The sequence below is a fragment of the Suncus etruscus genome, chromosome 11, assembly GCF_024139225.1.
Source record: "Suncus etruscus isolate mSunEtr1 chromosome 11, mSunEtr1.pri.cur, whole genome shotgun sequence".
In the NCBI taxonomy this organism is placed as follows: domain Eukaryota; kingdom Metazoa; phylum Chordata; class Mammalia; order Eulipotyphla; family Soricidae; genus Suncus; species Suncus etruscus.
The window spans coordinates 26428879-26451970 of NC_064858.1; the positions used below are offsets into that span (position 1 = coordinate 26428879).

The 23092-nt window shown below is 36.5% G+C and overlaps 1 protein-coding gene across 1 annotated transcript in view; it reads left to right on the top strand.

Annotated features, from left to right (window-relative positions):
- Positions 1 to 23092, top strand: part of ST8SIA1 (ST8 alpha-N-acetyl-neuraminide alpha-2,8-sialyltransferase 1) — a 147016-nt gene that overhangs the window by 70013 nt on the left and 53911 nt on the right. Inside the window, exon 3 of the mRNA XM_049783839.1 lies at positions 20651 to 20760. Within this exon, the coding sequence (XP_049639796.1) occupies positions 20651 to 20760 (110 nt within the window). The remainder of the gene's footprint in view (positions 1 to 20650; positions 20761 to 23092) is intronic.

Sequence of the window (23092 nt, forward strand, 5' to 3'; positions counted from 1 at the left end):
GGAAAACATGATAGTGATGGACAAGAGGTTATAGTGGTGATAGGATTGGTAAGATAAATAAATTCAGCAGGCTGGTTGTCTTGTGTATGTGATGGGAGACAGTCAGTGTGAAGGTCACTGATCCATGCCACCTTGAGTAGCACTTTAGCCAGGATAGAAGATAATAGAGGCTGACATCGTGTGGACTCAAAAAACTAAGTCACAGCTTACCATCTGGGGTTGCTTAAGGCTCAGTTGAATACGTTTCATAGAGAACTCATTACCCAAAAAAGATGATGATGGGGTGGTGGTCTAGGAGAAGTTTTTGATGTTACCAAGACAAGTTGTATCCAAATTGGATTTGCAGGGTCCATACTGTTCAATAATTTGGTAGTGGTGTATTCTGAGTTTACTGCTTTAACCACCATTGCTGGTATTATCAAATACAATAATGTCAAGTTCCAGCTCCTAGGGTGAGGATGTAGGCCAAGGATGAGGAATATAGAGTCTGTCAAGTCATAGTAGTAGCCCAAATCTGTAACTTGGTTCTGATAGTTCTGGATTTCCTGAAGCCTGTGGGACATAAGGAAAAGGATAAGGAAGGCACAGTCACTTATCCTCAGAGTGAGTTGGACACAAACTGTATGGGACACTTTGGTTGAATTAAATACTCATAATGCTGATGTTACTTTGCATAGAAATGGCCCAGCAGATAACCTCATTGATTTAGTGTAAGGTAAGAGTTTATATCTTCTGTCAATAAGATTAGCCAGATTTCCACTGGGGAATTGTATTTTGACAATAAAGTGCTTTACTGTTTATCTCTTCGGGCCTATCACCATTGGAATATTGATGATCTGTTGGAAAAGATTTGGAACAGCTTAAAACCAGTGACATTTTCAGTGGTACTACTTTATTTTAGCACCACCATGGAGAATTTTGGCATGAAGATTCACAAAAACATTATTAAAGATATCTTGCTCTGGGGCAGGTATTTTGCACCTCTCTCATTCTCCTCTTTTCCTTTATAGACACTGTGGTTTGCACTATTATTAATGAAGATCTTTATCCAGCATTCAGTTACAGTCCCTACTGATCAGTTCCAGCTATTATTGGCATGGTGGACCTTTGCTGTTCTAACTTCACTGCTCCACTATTTGTGGCAAGCTCCATACTATGGACTGGTCCTTCTAGCCCTCCTTTCTATTGTCTCTGGATATTATTACCACACTATCTTATTTTTCTTATATACCATAAATGAGTGAGATTATTCTATGTCTATCCCTCTCAGTTTCACTCAGCATAATACTCTCCATATCCATATACATAAGCAAATTTCATTTTTCATACTTCATATCTATCCCCATATACTTATTGGGTGATGGTACATCATTGTTGTTTTGATTTGCATTTCCTTGATAATTAGTGATGTGGAACATTTTTTTCATGTGCCTTTTGACTATCTGCTTTTCCTCTTTGAGGAATTTTCTATTCATTTCTTCTCCCCATTTTTGGATGAGGTTAGATTATATTCTTTGTTTAAGTTTTAAAGGCGGGAGGCAGGCTCTAGTGCCCTATTCCTCTGCAGGAAGATGATGATTAGTGGCACAACAACCTTTGGAGTGAAGATTAGTACTGGGACTCTGTTCCTTCTGCACTTCCCTCTCCACTACTCACAATCCCTGTCAATCACTTTTGAGCTATTGGAGCTATTCTAGCTTCACCACACACACACACACACACACACACACACACACACACACACACACACACACACGAAAACCAAGGTTTTGAAAACTTTTTAATGTGTGGTCAATTTCTGACTTACAAAAATTCTTCGTTTTTGTTTTTATATGGGAAACAAAGTTTTTGAGAAGTTTTTGTTATTTGGGAATTGGTGATGACAAATTTAATCTGATGAATTACCACATTAGCTAATGTTATTTTTGGTTTCCAGAACTTATATTTAGAAAATATCAGTATTCTTTTTTTTTTTTTTGGTTTTTGGGCCACACACGGTGATGCTCAGGGGTTACTCCTGGCTATGCACTCAGAAATCACTCCTGGTTAGGGGGACCATATGGGATGCTGGGGGATTGAACCATGGTTCATCCAAGGTTAGCACGTGCAAGGCAAACACTCTACCACTTGTACCATTGCTCTAGCCCCTAGAATAGCAGTATTTGATGTGAGGAATACATAATTCTCCTTAGAATTGTTATTTTTAAGTATGTATAAATAATTCATCATATGAATTTTAAGAGTAAAATTATAGCCAATAGTTAAATATTTACATCATTCAATTACCAAAATTTATATTGCATTGAAAGAATATTAATACTTAATTTTATCCTTTTAAAACTATAATTTTATTGGTAGAATGGGGATTGTAAATATCAGCAGCAGCCTTCAGGAAATTTGTTTTCATGTAATTGAAGAATGATTAAACTTCCTCAGTTGGTAGGGAAGTGAAAATATTAGTGCTTGTATCTGCAGGAAAAGATTTGGGTAATGCTTTTCAGTCTTCAATAATTTAGTATATGTAAAATTTATTTGGCTCTGAAATAAATTAGCTAATATCTAGACATTTTCACCATAAAATACTTATAAATGCAGTGAGAGAACGAATGAATTTTTAATTTTTACAAGGCTTACTGAAGTATCATGAGTTGCAATAATATTCATATTTTTATTTTAAGCATACAGTATACTATATACCACACTCTCTCTACCCAAAAGGCCAATATTCCTTACCATTGTCTTTAGAATTCTTGTTCACACCTACTCTCAACTATCCTGTTGACTAGATTTGCTTTCTTTGCTGATTTGTTTATATCTGTTTCTTGATATTTCATGTATGAAAAAGATCATGAGGCATTTGTCCTTCTGACTCCACTTAATCTTTGCTGATTTGTTTATTTCTGTTTCTTGATATTTCATGTATGAAAAAGATCATGAGGCATTTGTCCTTCTGACTCCACTTAATCTTTGCTGATTTGTTTATTTCTGTTTCTTGATATTTCATGTATGAAAAAGATCATGAGGCATTTGTCCTTCTGACTCCACTTAATGTGATTTACTCTACATATATCCAAGTTGTTTCAAGATGTAAGATTTTATTTTTTTTCTTGCAGCTGAATAGCATTTTATTTTGTATATAGGCTACAAATTTATGCTGGTATTTTTTTGTTATTGTTTGGGGCCACACAGCAGTACTCAAGCTTTACTCCTGGCTCTGTTCTCAGGGAAAATTTCTGGGATAGTTCTTGGGACCATACAGGGTGCTGGGGATTGAATCTAAGTCAGTCATGTACAGGTATGTGCCTTCTTTGCCTGCTGTACTATTGCTTCAACCACATACAACTTTTTATGTCACTCCTCTGCCATTAGATCTCTCTAGATCTTGGCTGTAGGAAATGGAGCTGTAGTGAATATACGTATAAATATATCTTTTGAATTAATAATTTTGTGTTCTTGGAATGCATGCAAGTGTGTGAAATTACTGGATTATATGATAAGCCTATTTTTAATTTTTTAAAAAGATTTCCTAACTACTTTCCTTATGCAGAAGCTGGCTCTGATTACACACTTGTGTGTAGTAAATGAGGGCTCCTTTTTTTTTTTTTTTACCACATTCCCACTAGGATTGATTGTTTTTTTTTTTATCCCCCCGTATTGATTGTTTTTGACCCTTTGATATAGATCATTTTCACTGGTTTGAACTAAAATTCATAATTTCCCTGATAATCAGTGATGACAAGCATTTTCTTCTAGACTATTTGACCACCTATGTGCTTTTTTCATTTTTTTTTTAATTTGTGCTTGCTTGTTTGTGTTTATTTTGGGGGCCATTTGTGGCTGTGCTCAGTGCTTCCTCCTGGCTCTGTCCTCAGGGATCACATTCCTGGCAGGACTTGAAGGGTGATATTGGTGCCAAGGTTGGAATCTGGGTCTACCATGTGCAAGGCAAGTGCCCTGCTTACTACACTACCTCTGCAGTCCTTTCTTCTCTATCTTTTTTTAAATTTTTATTTTGACCAAAGTGAATTACAAATCTTTCATAGTAATATTTGGGTACATAGTGACATTGAATCAGGGGCATTCCCACCACCAATGCTGTCCTCCCTCCACCCCTGTTCCCAGCATGCATCCCATACTCCCTCCTTAACTCCCTCCCCCCCCCCCCCCGGGCTACTAGTATAAGTGGTCCCCTCTGTGTCTAGCATGCTGTAGATTGGGTATTAATTCTGTTATCATTGACTTTAGATTAAGTCTGATCTTTTTTTAATTTCTACTTAATGTTCATACTACTATTTGGTCTTGTTACCCTCCATTATTTCTGCCTTCATTTGTAAGGCGGAACAAGATGGTTCAAGTTATGTGATTCTGTTTGAAGAAAAGAAAACATATATAATAAAATGGGGCGAAGATCAAACAAGCAAAAAATTGAAGGAGTCCTTCTAGAAGCTACAGATATCAATTTAAGAGAAGAAAGGGAAAAAGGAAGAAAAACATAACAACAATACAAGAAAAACTCGAAAAGCACCACAGCAATAAAGACAAGAACCACACAATAACCACGGTCCTGAAATAAAAACAAAACAAAGCACAAAAAAAAAAACCCAACTACAACAAACAATAACAAAACTAAAAAAATTTAATTTGTGCTTCTCTCTCTTTTTTCTTGCATAGGCACAGTAAATATTGGGGAGATTAGAAAGGGAATTCCCCTGGCTTAAGAGATACAGCGTTTCTCTACCCTTGAAGTATACTGTCATGGGAATAACTACAGACTCTGTACATGTTCTTTTAGTCTCCCCTAAATCCTTTTGATGTGTCTGGAAACTTTCTACTCCATCATGGAAGATAAAATCATGCCTCTGCAGCTAGGGATCTTGGTATTTGCACAGGTCAAAGGATGGAACCTAGGATGGAGTCTTTCTTTACAGTTCTAGGAGTTGTGTTCCAACTCTGTTTTTTTTTCTTGTATCTACATTTTATTATTTACTTTTCAGTAAAAAAATGGAACGCTTCACAAATTTGTGTGTCATCCTTGAGAAGGGGCCCCAACACTGTTGTTTTCATCAGTCTTCTGTAGTTGATGATCTTGGTTTTTGCCCTGATCCTAGGATGAAGCCTAAGATAAGAGTCTTTCATGTTTTCAGAAGATCTGCTCAGTTGCAGTTGTCTCCATCAGACCTCTGGAATTAGAGATCTTGTTGTTGTGCATATCATAAGCCAAGGTCTAGACTAGGGTCTTTTTTTATTGGTCCCAGGATAAGTTCTGCCCAGTCACGATTATCACAGTCAGTCTTCTATAGATAATGAACTTGGCTATTTTTACAACTACTTAAGTATTGTCATTAAGTTTCAATGAGTCTGATGAGTTTTATCATCTTGTTTCTGTGTATAGGTATGTCCTCCCACTCAGCCTGATTCCTAGGTATTTAATTTTTTTGGCAAAAATTTTAAGTAGGCTTGTTATTTTCTGCTTTATTCTAGATCTACTTCTAAATCACAATGGAATTATGTGTGTTGATTGCATTTTATTGCCTGCCACTATATTTGTTGTTTTGGGGACATTCTTGGTAGTATCTTTAGAGTTTTCTATGCATAATACCATGTCATCTCCAAATAATGATAGTTTGATTTTTTTCTGATTTGAATCCCTTTGTGTGGCTTGGAATTCCAATTTGGTGTTGCATATGGTGAAATATTGTTGCCTTGTGTTTGACCTTAGAGAAAGACTTTCAGGTTTTTATCATTACTAAGTGTGATGTTGAGTGTGGTTTGTAGCATATAACCTTCATAATATCCTCATTTTGTTGATAATTTAGTCACAAATGAATACTGAAGGCTTTTTTACATTTAAATCATCATATGATATTTGCCTTTTCTTCTATTGATATGGTATATCACATTGATTTACATATCAAACCATCCTGACATCCTTAATAAATCTCAAATCTCTAAATCTCATAGTGTATGAGCTTTTGAATTTGCCAATGCTTTCTGAGAATTTTTGCATCTGTATTCAGATGTATATAGGTATATAGATATAGATCTATAAATTTATAGATATAGATCTGTAAATTTCTTTTTTATTTATTGAATTACTATGAGATACAAAGTTACTGATTAAAAAAAGTTCCTGATTAAGTTTAATGATACAAGCACCCACACTTCCCTCCTCCTGTGTCCACGTCTCTAGATTCCCTACCATTGTCACTCCACACCCAGACACCCTCTATGGCAGACATTTTAATTTTTTCCTTTTAGGCACTGTGGTTTGCAATTCCATTACAAAATGGGTACCATGAACATCGTTTTACCTTTTATCAGCATCCAGTTCTGTCAGAGTGATCACTTCCCACTCATTGCCATAGTGGTTCCTTCTCTGAGTTATCCTCCTCCCCGCATATATTTTTTGTTTATTTTTGGACTACACGAGGCCATGCTCAGGGACTACTTGTACTCCTGACTTTGCACTCAAAAATAACTCCTGGTGTGCTTGAGGGAACTACATGTGATGCCAGGGATTGAACCCAGATTGACAGCATGCATGGCAAGTGCATTAACCGCTATCCTGTCTCTCTGGGCACGGTAACATTTTTTTCTGCTATTGGCCTACATAGAAACAGGAAGAGGTCCCAGAAGACTTTAAGAAGGATGAATGCAATATAACCTGGAATCGTTTAAGGAAAATACATAGGATATCCTGGAAGAGTTTAAGTAGGATAGATAGGATTTTCCCTTCAAAGGTTTGGAGGAATTCACTATTCTTTCCCAGAGCTCCCTTCCCCCGAATATAATTGCAGTTTTTATTTCTGTAGTAATAACTGGCCTGCAGGTTTTCTACTTTAGAATTCAGCTGGAATGGTTGAAATATTCTAAACATTTGTGTTGCTTTTACTTTCTCCAGCTTGGGGGCTCCAATTTATTCACAGAAATCACTTACAATTGTTTATATTCTGTGATACTTCTTGCAACTTCTCCCCTTACATTTCTTATTGTAGATTATTATTATTATTATTATTATTATTAGAGTTTTCTCTCACTTTTTTCCTTAATTGAAACTAGCTAAGAGTTTGTGAATCTGATTTTAAAAGAACAATTAATAGTTTCATTATTTTTATATTATATTATATTATATTATATTATATTATATTATATTAATTATATTATATTATATTATATTATATTAATTATATTATATTATATTAATTATATTATATTATATTATATTATATTATATTATATTATATTATTATATTATTTTTTATGTTTCTAGTCCACTGGTTCCTGCTTTAATTTTAGTTCTTTCTACTTTGAACTTCATTTGTTGTTCTTATCTAGTTTTTAATCTTTTTTAAAAGATAAGACTTCAGCTCTTAAAATGATATGTCAAAGAACTGAAGTATATACCTTACATATCTTGAATGTATGAGAACCCAAGTTTGAGCCCCATCATCTTATGACCTCTTGAGCACCAGTAGATGTATCCCAGGAACCCCGTAAACACTTAACTGGTGTGATTCTGGTAGCCCACTTGATTCTGTTGAAGTCAAGCTGCATTACATTGCTAATCCTTGGATGAACCAGTTGACCTGGCTCATCTGGAATAACTCTATGTCCTTTGAGCATGGTTTGTAGGTCCTATCCTTATATCCTCCCCACCCACACCACCACACCCGTAGTACAGATGTATGAAATTAAGTCATTTGTTTGAGCTATTTTCTGTTTTTCTATGAACTTCCCTCATTGTATGACTTGTTCTGTTTCATAGGTTTTGGTACCTTGTATTTCTTTCCTATTTATTTCCAGAAATCTTTTTAGTCTTTGCTTTTATCTTAGATGTAATGGTTGTGCCACAGTATGTTGCTTAATTTCCAAATGTTTGAAGATTTTACATCTAATTTATCAAGTACTTATACTTTCATTGCATTGTGATCTAAAGAGATAATAGCAATGATTTCTATCTTTTTTATTTTTATTATGGCTACTTTATGTCCCACTATGTGATTTGTCCTAGAGTGTATTCCATTTACAAAGGAGAAAAATATATTACCAGCTTTTTGTAAGCAGGGAACCTCTATACATGCCTATTTAACTGAGCTCTTTAATTTATTCCTTTAAGATTGATGTTTCCTTACTAATTTTTTGTCTTGATGCCTAACCAGCAGTGGTGCTGGGATGTTAAAATCTCCTACTATTGTGTTTCTATAACCATGCTTTTTCTGGTTTAATAGTGTTTGCTTTATATATTTTTACATACATTTCTTAGTTTGAGGTCTCTTTTCTGATGTATCATGTATTTTTTATGGTACCATTTGCCTTTATGATTGTTCCAGCTTTTCACTTCCATCCTGTGTTTATTATCACAGCTCACATCTTATAAGCAGCAGACAGTTGGTTTATTTTATGATAAAATAAATCCATCCAGCCACTCGTTGACTTTTTATTAAGTTTAGGTCATCATTGCTATAAAATGAAATTTTTGAGAGAAATAAATTTGTTACCATATTTCTATAAAATTCTATGGATTTGTAAGGTTTGTTTTTCTTTGGATAAATTTCTTACCATATATTTTAATTCTGCCAATTTAAGTGACTATGTTCCATCTATCTATTCTTGTTTATGAACCATTAAAATTTGGACTTTCAGAGGGCTGGTTAAATTAATAAAAATGCAAATATGTATTTGGTTTTTTACTCAAAAGGTCCAAAGCTGCTTTCGATTCTGAAGCATCTTGTCATTTTGCCTGTTTATCTCTTGCCATGCTTGCTAATAATTCATTTGTGGGAAGTTGCCAATCCTTCACTGAAATAATAAAGTGGAATACAGGGAGTTGCATCTGATGAATATTGGTATAGAGTTGGGGGGCTTAATTGATGCACTGATTAGAAGGTAATAAGGTCCTTGAGCAGGGCAGTGCAATTAAATATGTCATGGAGGGCATAATTAGATGGGTGGTTGAATGGTGTAATTATGCTCATAAGTGGGGGCTATAATTAGATGAGAGACAGGGGGTGTATTTAGATGCCTAGGTTGAAGATATAATTAGCACATGGGCGAGAAATTAAATTATGTGTGTGGGTGAAGCATAATTATGTGTGGGAGGCCCTGTGGATGCGTGGGCTAGGGTAAGCAGAAATGAGTGAGTTGGAGTGTAATTAGAGATGTGAGTTCATGTGTTTATAGACAAAAACATGACGTTTTCGTTAATAAGGGAAAGTATATCGAGACAGTGTGACTACAAATGGCTGACATACATTGACAGTCTTTGAGACCACTTTGAAGGGTTACATATCACAATCTCTGCTTCTCTATTAAAACTGGAGCCCCATATATAACATTGACATTGATTTTTCTTGTTAGTAGTAGTTAGTAGTAGTTCTTGGTGGTATTCTAAGTTCTGAATACCATGATAACTTTTTGAAGCTTAAACACAAAATGCAAGGCAAGGAAGACTTTCTTTCCATTTCTGTCCAAGGACTGAGAGAGACTAGTAGGGCAAAACCAACCAACCAATAAGCAAATTGCCTTTGAATTGTGGCATGTAAAACCAGCTGTTTTAGTTGAGAGTATCAGTATAAAGGTTCATGAGTAGCAAAAGCAGCAAAATTTAGCGACAGTCTCCTTTTCTTTTATAAAGCAATATTCAGAAATAATTATAGCACTACCTCAATATGACTCTGTATTGTAAAAGCAACAAGGTAAGGAATGTAGGTTCCAAGCAATACAGTTCCAGAAAGTAGTAGAACAAAGAGCAGAATAGGTACAAAAAAGCTTGTGAAAGTCTGAGCTACTTATATTGAGTCAGTAAAAAGTATGAAGAGTTGTACCAATAATTTTATATTATAATAATATATATCTTGTATTAAATTTAAGGCAATGAAATCCTATGTTGCATTTTCAAAAGCAAAACAACATTTAAAAATGAATTTGTGACACCAATTTAACAAGTCAGCTAACAAGTGTTTACTAAATCTTCTGCCATTGTATTATTTGCTTCATTAGAGATACAATAATTTTCTTCTCTTCCTTTTTCTTTTTTCTTTCTTTTTTTTTCAGTTACTAGCTTTCACATATCTAGAAACAAATGTATAAGAATCAACTATGTCAACTATATGATGTACTTTCTTTAAATAAATGCATTTTCTTTAAATAAATTTATTTTTCTTTCAAAATGAATTTGTGACTCATAATTTCTACAATTTAAAGATATTTAATAGGGTAATGGTCTACTTAATCTTATTCGATCTATTTCTTGACTCTCATAAATTCTTCCCTCTTCTTTTTGTTAAGGGTTTAAGTCATTTTTTGATGGGCTCCACTATAGTGAGAATCTTAGTGGATTGCTTCTGGATCCCAAACTTTTTGGCTTTCTGGTGATATCAGTAAGCGTAAATTTAAGGTTTATTAAAAAAGTTTCTGCAAAACATATTTTATTTTATTTTTCTTTTGTTGCATGCTTTTATGTATGTGTTGATTTTGGGATTCATTCCTGCCTGTCTCAGGGCTTCCTGCTGGCTTTGTGCTCAAGGATCATTATTGGCAGTGTTGAGAAACATTATGTGGCCTACTGGTCTAGGGATTGAGCCAGGGTTGGTTGTGTGAAAAACAAGTACCAGTACAGAAGTGTATTATCATTTGGAAGAAGGGACATTAAACTCTGTCATCTAACCTCTGTCCTTGTTGAATATTGATTTTATAGAATATTTTTATTTTATCTTAATTTTACATCAATATTATTTTTACGTTATAGACATGTCTCAAAGGTATACTCTTTAAAATGTATTGTAACTTAGCTTTTAATCAGATTAAGATATTAAGATATGTATTTCTGTGAAAACAGTTTGCATTGCATAATCTAATTCTCTACTAATTTATAATTTTCTTTTTCTCCATGTACTTTCTTACCCACTAATCATCTCCCAATTCAGTCTCAGACTCTGAAACCATTCTTGATTGATGGTGTTAACTCAGTTGCTCTGAGGCAACATAATTATCATTTAAGAATCTATTTATGTCTAGTCATAAAAAATAAGAGAAACACAAGACATCATCAAACTAGTGATTGTGGCTATTTGCTCTTCATTCTTTTTGAGTTGACTAGCCTTGTTGTCTTGTGCATTGCCAGAGATCGAACATAGGTTGGTTGTATATAAGACAAGTAGCTTAACCTTTGTATTGTTTCTCACCTTCTTTTCTTTTTTCTTTTGTATTTTTTTATTTAAACACCTTGATTACATACATGATTGTGTTTGGGTTTCAGTCATGTAAAGAACACCACCCATCACCAGTGCAAAATCCACATCACCAATGTCCCAAGTCTCCCTCCTCCCCACCCGATCCCCGCCTGTACTCTAAACAGGCTCTCCATTTCCCTCATACATTCTCATTATTAGGAAAGTTCAAAATGTAGTTATTTCTCTAACTAAACTCATCACTCTTTGTGGTGAGCTTCCTGTGGTGAGCTGGAACTTCCAGCTCTTTTCTCTTTTGTGTCTGAAAATTATTATTGCAAGAATGTCTTTCATTTTTCTTAAAACCCATAGATGAGTGAGACCATTCTGCGTTTTTCTCTCTCTCTCTGACTTATTTCACTCAGCATAATAGATTCCGTGTACATCCATGTATAGGAAAATTTCATGAATTCATCTCTCCTGACAGCTGCATAATATTCCATTGTGTATATGTACCACACTTTCTTTAGCCATTCGTCTGTTGAAGGGCATCTTGGTTGTTTCCAGAGTCTTGCTATGGTAAATAGTGCTGCAATGAATATAGGTGTAAGGAAGGGGTTTTTGTATTGTATTTTTGTGTTCCAAGGGTATATTCCTAGGAGTAGTATAGCTGGATCATATGGGAGCACGATTTCCAGTTTTTGGAGGAATCTTCATATCGCTTACCATAAAGGTTGAATTAGATGGCATTCCCACCAGCAGTGGATAAGAGTTCCTTTCTCTCCACATCCCTGCCAACACTGTTTATTCTCATTCTTTGTGATGTGTGCCATTCTCTGGGGTGTGAGGTGGTATCTCATTGTTGTTTTGATTCAATCTCCCTGATGATTAGTGATGTGGAGCATTTTTTCATGTGTCTTTTGGCCATTTGTATTTCTTCTTTGTCAAAGTGTCTGTTCATTTCTTCTCCCCAATTTTTGATGGGATTAGATTTTTTTTTTGTAAATTTCTGTCAGTGCCTTGTATATTTTGGAGATTAGCCCCTTATCTGATGGGTATTGGGTGAATAGTTTCTCCCACTCAGTGGGTGGCTCTTGTATCCTGGGCACTATTTCCTTTGAGGTGCAGAAGCTTCTCAGCTTAATATATTCCCATCTGTTAATCTCTGCTTTCACTTGCTTGGAGAGTGCAGTTTCCTCCTTGAAGATGCCTGTAATGTCCTGGAGTGTCTTGCCTATGTGCTGTTCTATATATCTTATGGTTTTGGGGCTGATATCGAGGTCTTTAATCCATTTGGATTTTACCTTTGTACATGATATTAGCTGGGGGTCTAAGTTCAATTTTTTGCAAGCAGCTATCCAATTGTGCCAACACCACTTGTTGAAGAGGCTTTCCCTGCTCCATTTAGGGTTTCCTGCTCCTTTATCAAAAATTAGGTGACTGTATGTCTGGAGAACATTTTCTGAGTATTCAAGTCTATTAGACTGATCTGAGGGCCTGTCCTTATTCCAATATCATGCTGTTTTGATAACTATTGCTTTGTAGTACAGTTTAAAGTTGGGGAAAGTAATTCCTCCCATATTTTTTTTTTCCCAATGATTGCTTTAGCTATTCGAGGGTGTTTATTTTTCCAAACAAATTTCAAAAGTGCCTGATCCACTTCTTTGAAGAATGTCATGGGTTATCTTTAGAGGGATAGCATTAAATCTGTATAATGCCTTGGGGAGTATTGCCATTTTGATGATGTTAATCCTGCCAATCCATGAGCAGGGTATGCATTTCCATTTCCACGTATCCTCTCTTATTTCTTAGAGCAGAGTTTTATAGTTTTATTTGTATTGGTCCTTCACATTTTTAGTCAAGTTGATTCCAAGAGATTTGAGTTTGTGTGGCACTATTGTGAAGGGGTTGTTTTCTTAATGCCCATTTTTTCCTTATTACTATTGGTGTATAGAAAGGCCATTGATTTTTGTGTGTTAATTTTGTAGCCTGCCACCTTGCTATATGAGTCTATTGTTTCTAGAAGCTTTTTGGTAGAGTCTTTAGGGTTTTCTAAGTAGAGTATCATGTCATCTGCAAACAGTAAGAGCTTGACTTCTTCCTTTCCTATCTGGATTCTCTTGATATCCTTTTCTTGCCTAATCGCTATAGCAAGTACTTCCAGTGCTATGTCTAATAGGAGTGGTGAGAGAGGACAGCCTTGTCTTGTGCCAGAATTTAGAGGGAAGGCTTTTAGTTTTTCTCCATTGAGGATAATATTTGCCACTGGCTTGTGGTAGATGGCCTTCACTATATTGAGAAAGGTTCCTTCCATTCTCATCTTGCTGAGAGTTTTGATCAAGAATGGGTGTTGGACCTTATCAAATGCTTTCTCTGCATCTATTGATATGATCATGTGGTTTTTATTTTTCTTGTTATTGATGTTGTGTATTATGTTGATAGATTTACGGATGTTAAACCAGACTTGCATTCCTGGGATGAAACCTACTTGATCGTAGTGGATGATCTTCTTAATGAGGCATTGAATCCTATTTGCCAGGATTTTGTTGAGGATCTTTGCATCTGCATTCATCAGCGATATTGGTCTGTAATTTTCTTTTTTGGTAGCATCTCTGTCTGGTTTAGGTATCAAGGTGATGTTGGCTTCATATAAGCTATTTGGAAGTGTTTCAGTTTGTTCAATTTCGTGAAAGAGTCTTGCCAGGATTGGTAGTAGTTCCTCTTGGAAAGTTTGAAAGAATTCATTAGTGAATCCATCTGGGCCTGGGCTTTTGTTTTTCGGCAGACATTTGATTACCGTTTTAATTTCATCAATGGTGATGGGGGTGTTTAGATATGCTACATCCTCTTCCTTCAACCGTGGAAGATTATATGAGTCCAAGAATTTATGCATTTCTTCCAGGTTCTCATTTTTAGTGGTGTAGAGTTTCTCAAAGTAGTTTCTGATTACCCTTTGAATCTCTGTCATATCAGTAGTGATCTCTCCTTTTTCATTCCTAATACGAGTTATCAATTTTCTCTCTCTCTCTTTCTGTGTTAGGTTTGCCAGTGGTCTATCAATCTTGTTTATTTTTTCAAAGAACCAACTTCTGCTTTCGTTGATCTTTCGGATTGTTTTTTGGGTTTCCACTTCATTGATTTCTGCTCTCAGCTTTGTTATTTCCTTCTGTCTTCCTATTTTTGGATCCTTTTGTTGAGCACTTTCTAGTTCTATTAGCTGTGTCATTAAGCTACTCAGGTAAGCTCCTTCTTCCTTCCTGCTGTGTGCTTGCAAAGCTATAAATTTTCCTCTCAGTACTGCTTTTGCGTTGTCCCATAAGTTCTGATAGTTTGTGTCTTTATTGTCATTTGTTTCCAGGAACCTTTTTATTTCCTCCTTGATTTCATCTCGGACCCACTGGTTATTGAGCATGAGGCTGTTTAACTTCCAAGTGTTAAAGTGTTTCTTCTGAGTCCCTTTGGAGTTCACAAATAATTTCAGAGCCTTGTGGTCAGCGAAGGTAGTCTGCAAAATTTCTATCCTCTTGATCTTATGGAGGTATGTTTTATGTGCCAGCATGTAGTCTATCCTGGAGAATGTCCCATGTACATTGGAGAAGAATGTGTATCCAGGTTTCTGGGGATGGAGTGTCCTATATATATCCACTAGGCCTCTTTCTTCCATTTCTCTCTTCAGGTCTAGTATATTCTTGTTGGGTTTCAGTCTGGTTGACCTATCCAGTGTTGACAAAGCCGTGTTAAGGTCCCCCACAATTATTGTGTTGTTGTTGATATTATTTTTCAGATTTGTCAACAGTTGTATTAAGTATTTTGCTGGCCCCTCATTCGGTGCATATATGTTTAGGAGAGTGAATTCTTCCTGCTCTACGTACCCCTTGATTAATATAAAATGTCCATCTTTGTCCCTTACAACCTTCCTGAGTATAAAGTTTGCATTATCTGATATTAGTATGGCCACACCAGCTTTTTTATGGGTGTTGTTTGCTTGGATAATTTTTCTCCAGCCTTTTATTTTGAGTCTATGTTTGTTCTGACTATTCAGGTGCGTTTCTTGTAGGCAGCAGAAGGTTGGATTGAGTTTTTTGATCCATTTAGCCACTCTGTGTCTTTTAACTGGTGCATTTAGTCCATTGACGTTGAGAGAAAGAATTGTCCTGGGATTTAACGCCATCTTTATTTCGAAATTTGGTGTGTCTTTTGGGTAGTCTTGTCTTAGATTAGGTCTTTCAGTTTTTCTCTTAAGGCTGGTTTTGTGTCTGTGAAGTTTCTGAGCTGTTTTTTGTCTGTGAAACCATGTATTCTTCCGTCAAACCGGAAAGTGAGTTTTGCTGGGTATAGTATTCTGGGTGAAGCATTCATTTCATTCAGTCTTGTCACAATATCCCACCACTGCTTTCTGGCATTGAGTGTTTCTGGTGACAGGTCTGCTGTAAATCTCAAGGATGCTTGCTTGAACGTGATTTCCCCTTTTGATCTTGCTGTTTTCAGAATTCTGTCTCTATCTGTGGGATTTGTCACTGTGACTAGGATGTGTCTTGGGATGGTTTTTCTGGGGTCTCTTTTGGTTGGTACTCTTAGAGCATGCAGGATTTGATCACCTATATTCTTTAGCTCTGGAAGTTTCTCTTTAATGATGTTCTTGACCGTTGATTCTTCCTGCAAATTTTCTTCCTGGGTCTCTGGGACTCCAATGATTCTTAAGTTGTTTCTGTTGATCTTATCATAGACTTCTATTTTCATCTGTTCCCATTCTTTGACTAATTTTTCCATTGTCTGTTCATTTGCTTTAAGTTTTTTGTCCAATCTCTCCTGCTGTATGGAATTGTTATGTATCTCATCTTCCACACACCAAGTCTATTCTCAGCTTCTGATACCCTGTCCCAGAGCTTATCCATTTTGTCATTCACTTTGTTTACTGACTTTTTCAGGCCTGTTAGTTGACATGTTATTTTAGTTTGGAGTTTTGTGATTTCTGTCTTCATATTTTCTTGGTTCTTATTAATGTTCTGTTCAACTCTATCCATCGTTTCTTTGAGTTCTTTGAGCATCTTCCATATTGCTAGTCTAAAGTCCTTATCTGAGAGGTTGATTAGTTGGTTGGTCATTATCTGGTCCTCAGAATAGTCATCTTCATTCTCTATGTCTGATGCTGGCCTGCGTTGTTTCCCCATTGTCACACTTGTATTGTGGGTTTTTCTACGTGTTGTGGTGGTATTCATTGGCTATATGATGCAGGCAGCACACTTTTCTGGCTCCGCACTTTCTGGATGGGCTGACTTGCCTCTAAGGGAGGGGAGTCCTCCGTGGATGAAGCCTCACACTGGATCAAATCTTAGGCCCGAGCATGCAACAGAGAAGACAGTCCGTAGAGAAATGCTTGCTTCTGTGATCTAGCACATTTTTTAGTGCGATTTTTTTCTTCTTGTTGTGATGGTGTTCTTTTCTTAGGAAGAGCGCATGGCCGTGTAGCGAAGCGGAGTGGCCGTGCTCTGCTGGAGTCTCCTTTGCCCCACTCCCAAGAGTTTCACGCAAGAGGACAGTAGACAGACATTTACAGGTAGCACTCACAGTTGGGCCCCACTCGGCAGGCGTAGATTCGTGGCTTTACCCCGCCTGATGTCCCAAACAGGGGACCCGGCTTCTGCAAAAGCCTGCCGGTTTTTATGTTCTGGCGTCCCGCCCTGAAAATGGCCACCGGGAGAGCAAGTTTTCTGGAGTCTCTTTTGCCCCACTCCCAAGAGTTTCACGCAAGAGGACAGTAGACAGACATTTACAGGTAGCACTCACAGTTGGGCCCCACTGGGCAGGCGTATATTTGTGGCTTTTCCCCGCCTGATGTCCCAAACAGGGGACCCGGCTTCTGCAAAAGCCTGCCGGTTTTTATGTTCTGGCGTCCCACCCTCTCACCTTATTTTCTTCAAATTTTAGTTGCATTCTTCCAGAAGATATATGGTAACTCAGAGATATTTTCACAATTGTAACTTGAAGTTTGTTTCCCAAAATCTTCTAACATATTACTGTAGCAATTAGGCTGCTATTGCTGCTGCTCTTCCATATATGCTTCTTATGGGCTCAGAATTCTACCTGGAAACCTTGTATTTGGTGCTAGGAAACCTCATGTTTGGTGCTAGTTAATTGGCTTCAAGAAATTTCCTCTAGCTGGAGAGATAGTTTAAGGGGGGTGGGAGAGGGTATTACATGTAGTAGGGCTGACTTGGGACCCTGGTACCTTTTACTTTCCTCATCACTGAAAGCATTAAACAAGCACAGTGCTGGTCATATCCTTAAAGCTCTCCTTGGGTCTACAAAACAAAACAGAAAATTGAAATCAACCAAAAAAACTCTAATAACAAGTCAGGTTAAATTGGAATTTCCAAAACAGTAATAAAATTTAGTTTATCTATTTTTTATTTTATGTATTAAAATAATATATACTTATATATACTTACACACATTAAATATATAATATATACATATATTTAATAGATAATATCTAATATGTGATTATAATAATTTAATATATACAATAAAATATAAATATATGACATATAAATAACATAAGGATATTTATTATTTTGCATATAATATACAAATAAATAATGAATAATGATAAAATAATAAATAATAAAATGGTGATAAAATAATAAATATATAAGATACATATGTGAGTGAATATACATGTACAACTCATTGAATTAGAGTCAGATTTCTGTCTATATTACTTAACAGAGAAAGTCCTTGTTTAGATACCCAGTCATCCCAACCTGCCTGGTCTAAAGGCATTTCTTGGTTTTCAGTTACATATCCTTAATACATATAATAATCGATTAATACCACAGTAAAATTTCTCTTCCTCTATATGCCTTCTCTTTAAACTAATTTCAGGACCTTATATTTTTCTATTTACTCATTACCCCATCATGACATTGACTGCACTTCTTTGTCTCTTTTACCAATTTTTATTCTGACTTTTTGTTGGAGTTGTCTGAGCTTCAGGTCTCAGTCTTTCTTTTTCTCTCTATAACCACTTACCATCTAGTCTACTAATTTTAAATAACATATGCTGATCACATCAGCTTTCTAGCCCTAAGAAAAGCAAGCTCCCTTGCCACATTCTCATATATTCAGCTGCCTACTAGCCATTGCCACTTACATGTATGTATAACAGGTATCTCCTATTTGACAGATTTAAAGTTGAGCTCCAAACCTGTTTATCTTGTAATTTCCATGTTCCAGCAAAAGCACGTACATTATTATACTTCTTTAAACCAAAACCCTTGTCATCATTTTCAATCTGTCTTTTTTTCTACTTATCCCATTTCTAGCACACTGAGTCAACTCCTTCATCCACGTATCTCCAGAAAATGCTTAATTTTCACCAGCTCCATTGTTGTCATCAGAGGCCAAGCTACAACTGTTGAGCCATTTTGTTCTTCCCATGACATTGTACAGTATAGTCACATATCAGCACTGACTAATCTAAGTCAAAGATTTACTTTAATTTCGTTCCTTTGTTCATCCTACAATGACTTGAGTCTCATCTTGGAGCAAAAAACAAGTCTTTGTAACACCTCATAAGACCCTACTGAGTTGGTTCTCTATTTTGCAGCTAGTTCTTAAGTCTTTCCTCCTTCCTTCTGCTTAATTTGGTTCTAGACACATTCTTTGTTCTCCCTTTCATAGTCCTAATGTGTCCCCTTATCTGTTATCAATGTTGCACACTTACTACTGCAGTGTCTATAGGGACTTGCTAATGTGACTCTGAGGAGTTCTGCCATGATCACCTATGGAAATAGGACTTCCAAAGCCTATCCTGCTTGATGCCAGGATTTATGATTAAAGTTTGCTTCTCTCCACAGCCATGTCTCGAACAAACTATTTGATCTGTTCCTTAGCCTATCTTCGTCATTTAGCTCCTCAGTGGAATGTTAAGCTCCTTGGGAGCCAGGATTATTGCATAATACCCTGTCACCCAGTGCAGTACCTGGAATCTAGTAACACTTTGTACTCTTGTAGAATGAGTGAGCAGATAGTTTGAGCAGTGAAGGGAGAGCCACGCCTAACTTATATATATATATATATATATATATATACATATATATATTATACATATTGGTGATGAGTGATTGTATATATTATATTATATCTATATTGGTGATGCGTGATTATATATAATTATATTTATATATAAATATATATGTGGTGCTCATCTTTGCCTGCATCTGCTCTGGGATTCCTGGCATATTTTTCTCTTTCATGACTTTACTTTATACCTATGTGTGGTCCTTTGATACATATTCAAATATTTATTACACTTATTCTTGTAAAACTTCTCATTTGTTGCAGGCTTCATTTAGCATGGCCTACTTAATACCAGTATAATTTTTCCTCTTACCATTACATAGATGCAAGGTCTTCCCTTGAGGAATTCCAAAGCTACGCACTGTTTCAGTAGGCGGAGAATTCTGAACTTGGTTCCTCTTGCTGACTCAGGGAAAAGAGAGAGAATGACTCATTTGATCCTCAGGACTATTGTGAGGTTTGCTATTTTCTGGGACTATAAATAGCACTTCAGAGAACACTCAGGTACACTGATATTTTCTTTACAGTGGTGCCCTGCTAGCAAAGGTCACATGCTGTCTGCTTTAGTACAGTTACCCCTGATGTTTCCTGAGTTCTAGACAGACCACCCAAGGTATTCATTTGCTTATGAACACCAAGTTGCCTTTGTTTATGCTGCTTTCTCTGCCTGGCAGAATCCTGCATATCTTCTAAGATTACATTCAGTGAGGGAACTTTCCCTTACCCCTGGCCTCATCTTTTCACTGTTCCCTGGGATTTTGTACAGATTCAAGCATATGAACATATCTGTGTATGTTCAGGCATTAAATTAGGATGTTGCATGAAAATAAATGTTCACCCATGAATTCTGTGTTTTTATATGCCCCCCAACACTTGCTAGTTGAGTGAATAACTGAATACATAAATCAATGAATGAAACTGATTGTATGCTAATAGGGAAATAGAAAAGATTTGAGTTTGTACCTTGCTAAGTATATCTTAAATTAAACCATATCTGAATTAAACCTCTGAGACTGGGAATGTGGTTCAGTTGTTGAGTTGTGATTTTTTCTGTATATGAGGTTTGGGGTACAATTCCTGGCTGCATACACACTAAATAATAAGCCTAGAGTTAACCTTTTCTTTCCTTGGTACACTCAATGCTGGGTAGGTGCATTGTCAGCCTGATACAGGAAAATATATATTGGTATATTAAATACATGTCTAGGACTGTTTAAAAAAAAATCTCAAGGGACAGACTAGTTCATTCCTTATGAACGTCTTGGCTGTTTCCTGTCTACTACAATCTCTTTTTACTGTGCTCAGTCTTCAAAAACATTTCCACAAAGGGTTGTAACAATGATTTTATGAGTGCTTGTATGTTCTCTCCAGTGAAAAGCTGCCTTGTTTTCTGTTGCTAGGCAACCCCATTCCAGCTGCCCCTGAAGAAATGCGCAGTGGTGGGAAATGGTGGGATTCTGAAGAACAGTGGCTGTGGCCAGCAAATAGATGAAGCCAATTTTGTCATGCGGTAAGATGGTACCCCTTGCTCAGCCTCTCTCCTTCCTTCACCCCTCCCACATGCCTAAGACCTTTAGAAACCAGTCACTTGTGATTAATGTTTTGTAGCCTTTCCTCAGCTACTATCCAAGTTCATACATAAATGAGTTTAGGAGGGGCAGAGTGTTGGATTAACTGGGTTCCAGAATAAGGGAAAAAGCTCAGGAGAATGCAAAGCTGAGATCCTGGGGAGACTCCCTCAAAGTGGAAACACTCATATTTCATTTCAGGTAATACTTTCAGGTGATTGAAAACTCTAAACAAAAGATTTACTTTCTGAAAAGAAAACACATTTATTTACTTCATGATATTAATTTTAATTTCTCATGAAAGCATTTGGAGGGAGCAAGGGAATTTGAGGAAAGATTTGAGCTGTGCATGACATGGAAGAATGAGCAAGACAAAGGGGAGTAAGTTTTGAGCAAGGAAGAAGCTTCAAAGGGCCTGAACTGCATTTTGAAAAATTCTTCAGAAAACAGGAAACTTCTAGAAATTCAGGGGCATTAAAGGAATTGTAAGGAGTTTCCAATCAGGGCAAGAGACTGTTCAACTGGATGATACTCATCTGCACTGTGGGTGATTTAAACAGAAGAGAATATAGAAGAAAATGAACTAGTATAAGCTTGGAATTTCATGGGGAAGGAGGAAGGATGAGGTCCTCAGAGGAGTAAAGGAGCAAGAATGGACTTGGAGGGACAGATGGGGAAAAAAAAAAGAACAGTGGGACCGTAGAAGATCGGTTGAAATGCAGCTTTCTAGAATGCAGGGAAAACAGGCCTGCCATAGCAGTTGAAAGCTGAGTCAAGGAGGGATAGGATTAAGTATTGATCATTTTGTGTGTTTTTTTCCTTTGAACAGTATTTGATTTTGTTTATTTAATTTTATTTAATTAATTAATTTTTATTTATTTTTAATATATATCTTTATGTAAATACCATGATTACAAGCATGTTTGTAGTTGGGTTTCAGTCATAAGCAGAATACCCCTCTTTACCAGTGCAACATTTTGAAGAGAAATGACTCTTGGGCCAGAGCAGATAAAGGCAGCTTGGACACTACTGTTTCTCTCCTAAGGGAGAAAGAAATCAAGATTCAGGAATGTTTTGGGGAAAGCCTTACTCTCAGGGAAGGGGTAAATGAACTTAAAGGCAAGGTCAGTCTAAAGAACTTTATTTCTCTGGTGCAGTTTGATGCTTACTGTGGAGAACCTTGTAAAATCACCAGTTTTTTCACGATGCTGTCCTTCTATAGTTTTACCAAAGTAGAACTATGCTTTCCTCCCCATCACCATTGTTACTCCCCATCTAGATAGAAAGCAATACAATATAGTGTTCGTAACACAAGTCAGAATATCTGTTAATTGAGACCCAACCTCAGTTTGATCTGGCAAGGATATGTTAAATGTTTTTGCCTTGGACTTAGAACCTTGCTTGAGATTCCATAAGACAGCTGGTGGAGGAGAGGGGACCTTCTTAGTCAAGGAGTTGCAGAACTGAATCTGCTTTTAATTCTACTAGGCCTACAAAATCTGGCCAAGATTTCAGTATAAAAAGATACCGAGTGCTGCCTCATTGTGAAGAGTACAGGAGAGTGTTGTGAGAAGAGTCTGGAAGCTATTAGGTGAATGTATTAGGTGAGATGAACCCTGACTTTAATTCAGGCCACCGTTCTATTATGGTGGCATGTGAAGAGATCATGGAGCCAATAATAAAAACAGAAGACAGGCAGCATGTAAAATCTTGGGTGTTGGGCCCGGAGAGATAGCACAGCGGTGTTTGCCTTGCAAGCAGTCGATCCATGGACCTAAGGTGGTTGGTTCGAATCCCGGTGTCCGATATGGTCCCCCGTGCCTGCCAGGAGCTATTTCTGAGCAGACAGCACTGCCGGGTGTGACCCAAAAACAAAAACAAAAACAAAAAAATCTTGGGTGTTTCCATATGGCAATTCTGTAATTCTGATTCTATTTTATTGTTACTTATTTTTTGTACTTCAAAATTTCAACTTACTCTGTGTCTACATTAACTTACTCTTTCCAAAAACTGAACAAATAATACTATGTTCAAAGTTTCAAGAAAGAGAAGTAATTTTAAGTGATTTCAGGCTTACTACCATATAGGAAGAGGCAATAAAATATAGTTTTTTTTCATATTATTCCTGAGTCTGCATATGTGTCTGTGTTACTATATTTAGGAAGATAGCTAATTTAAACTTAACATGTCTAAGACTAGCCTTTTAGAGAGTTATCTAATGGGAACATATTTATTAAAAATAAATAAGACTAAATTCGCATTGGATACTATCAG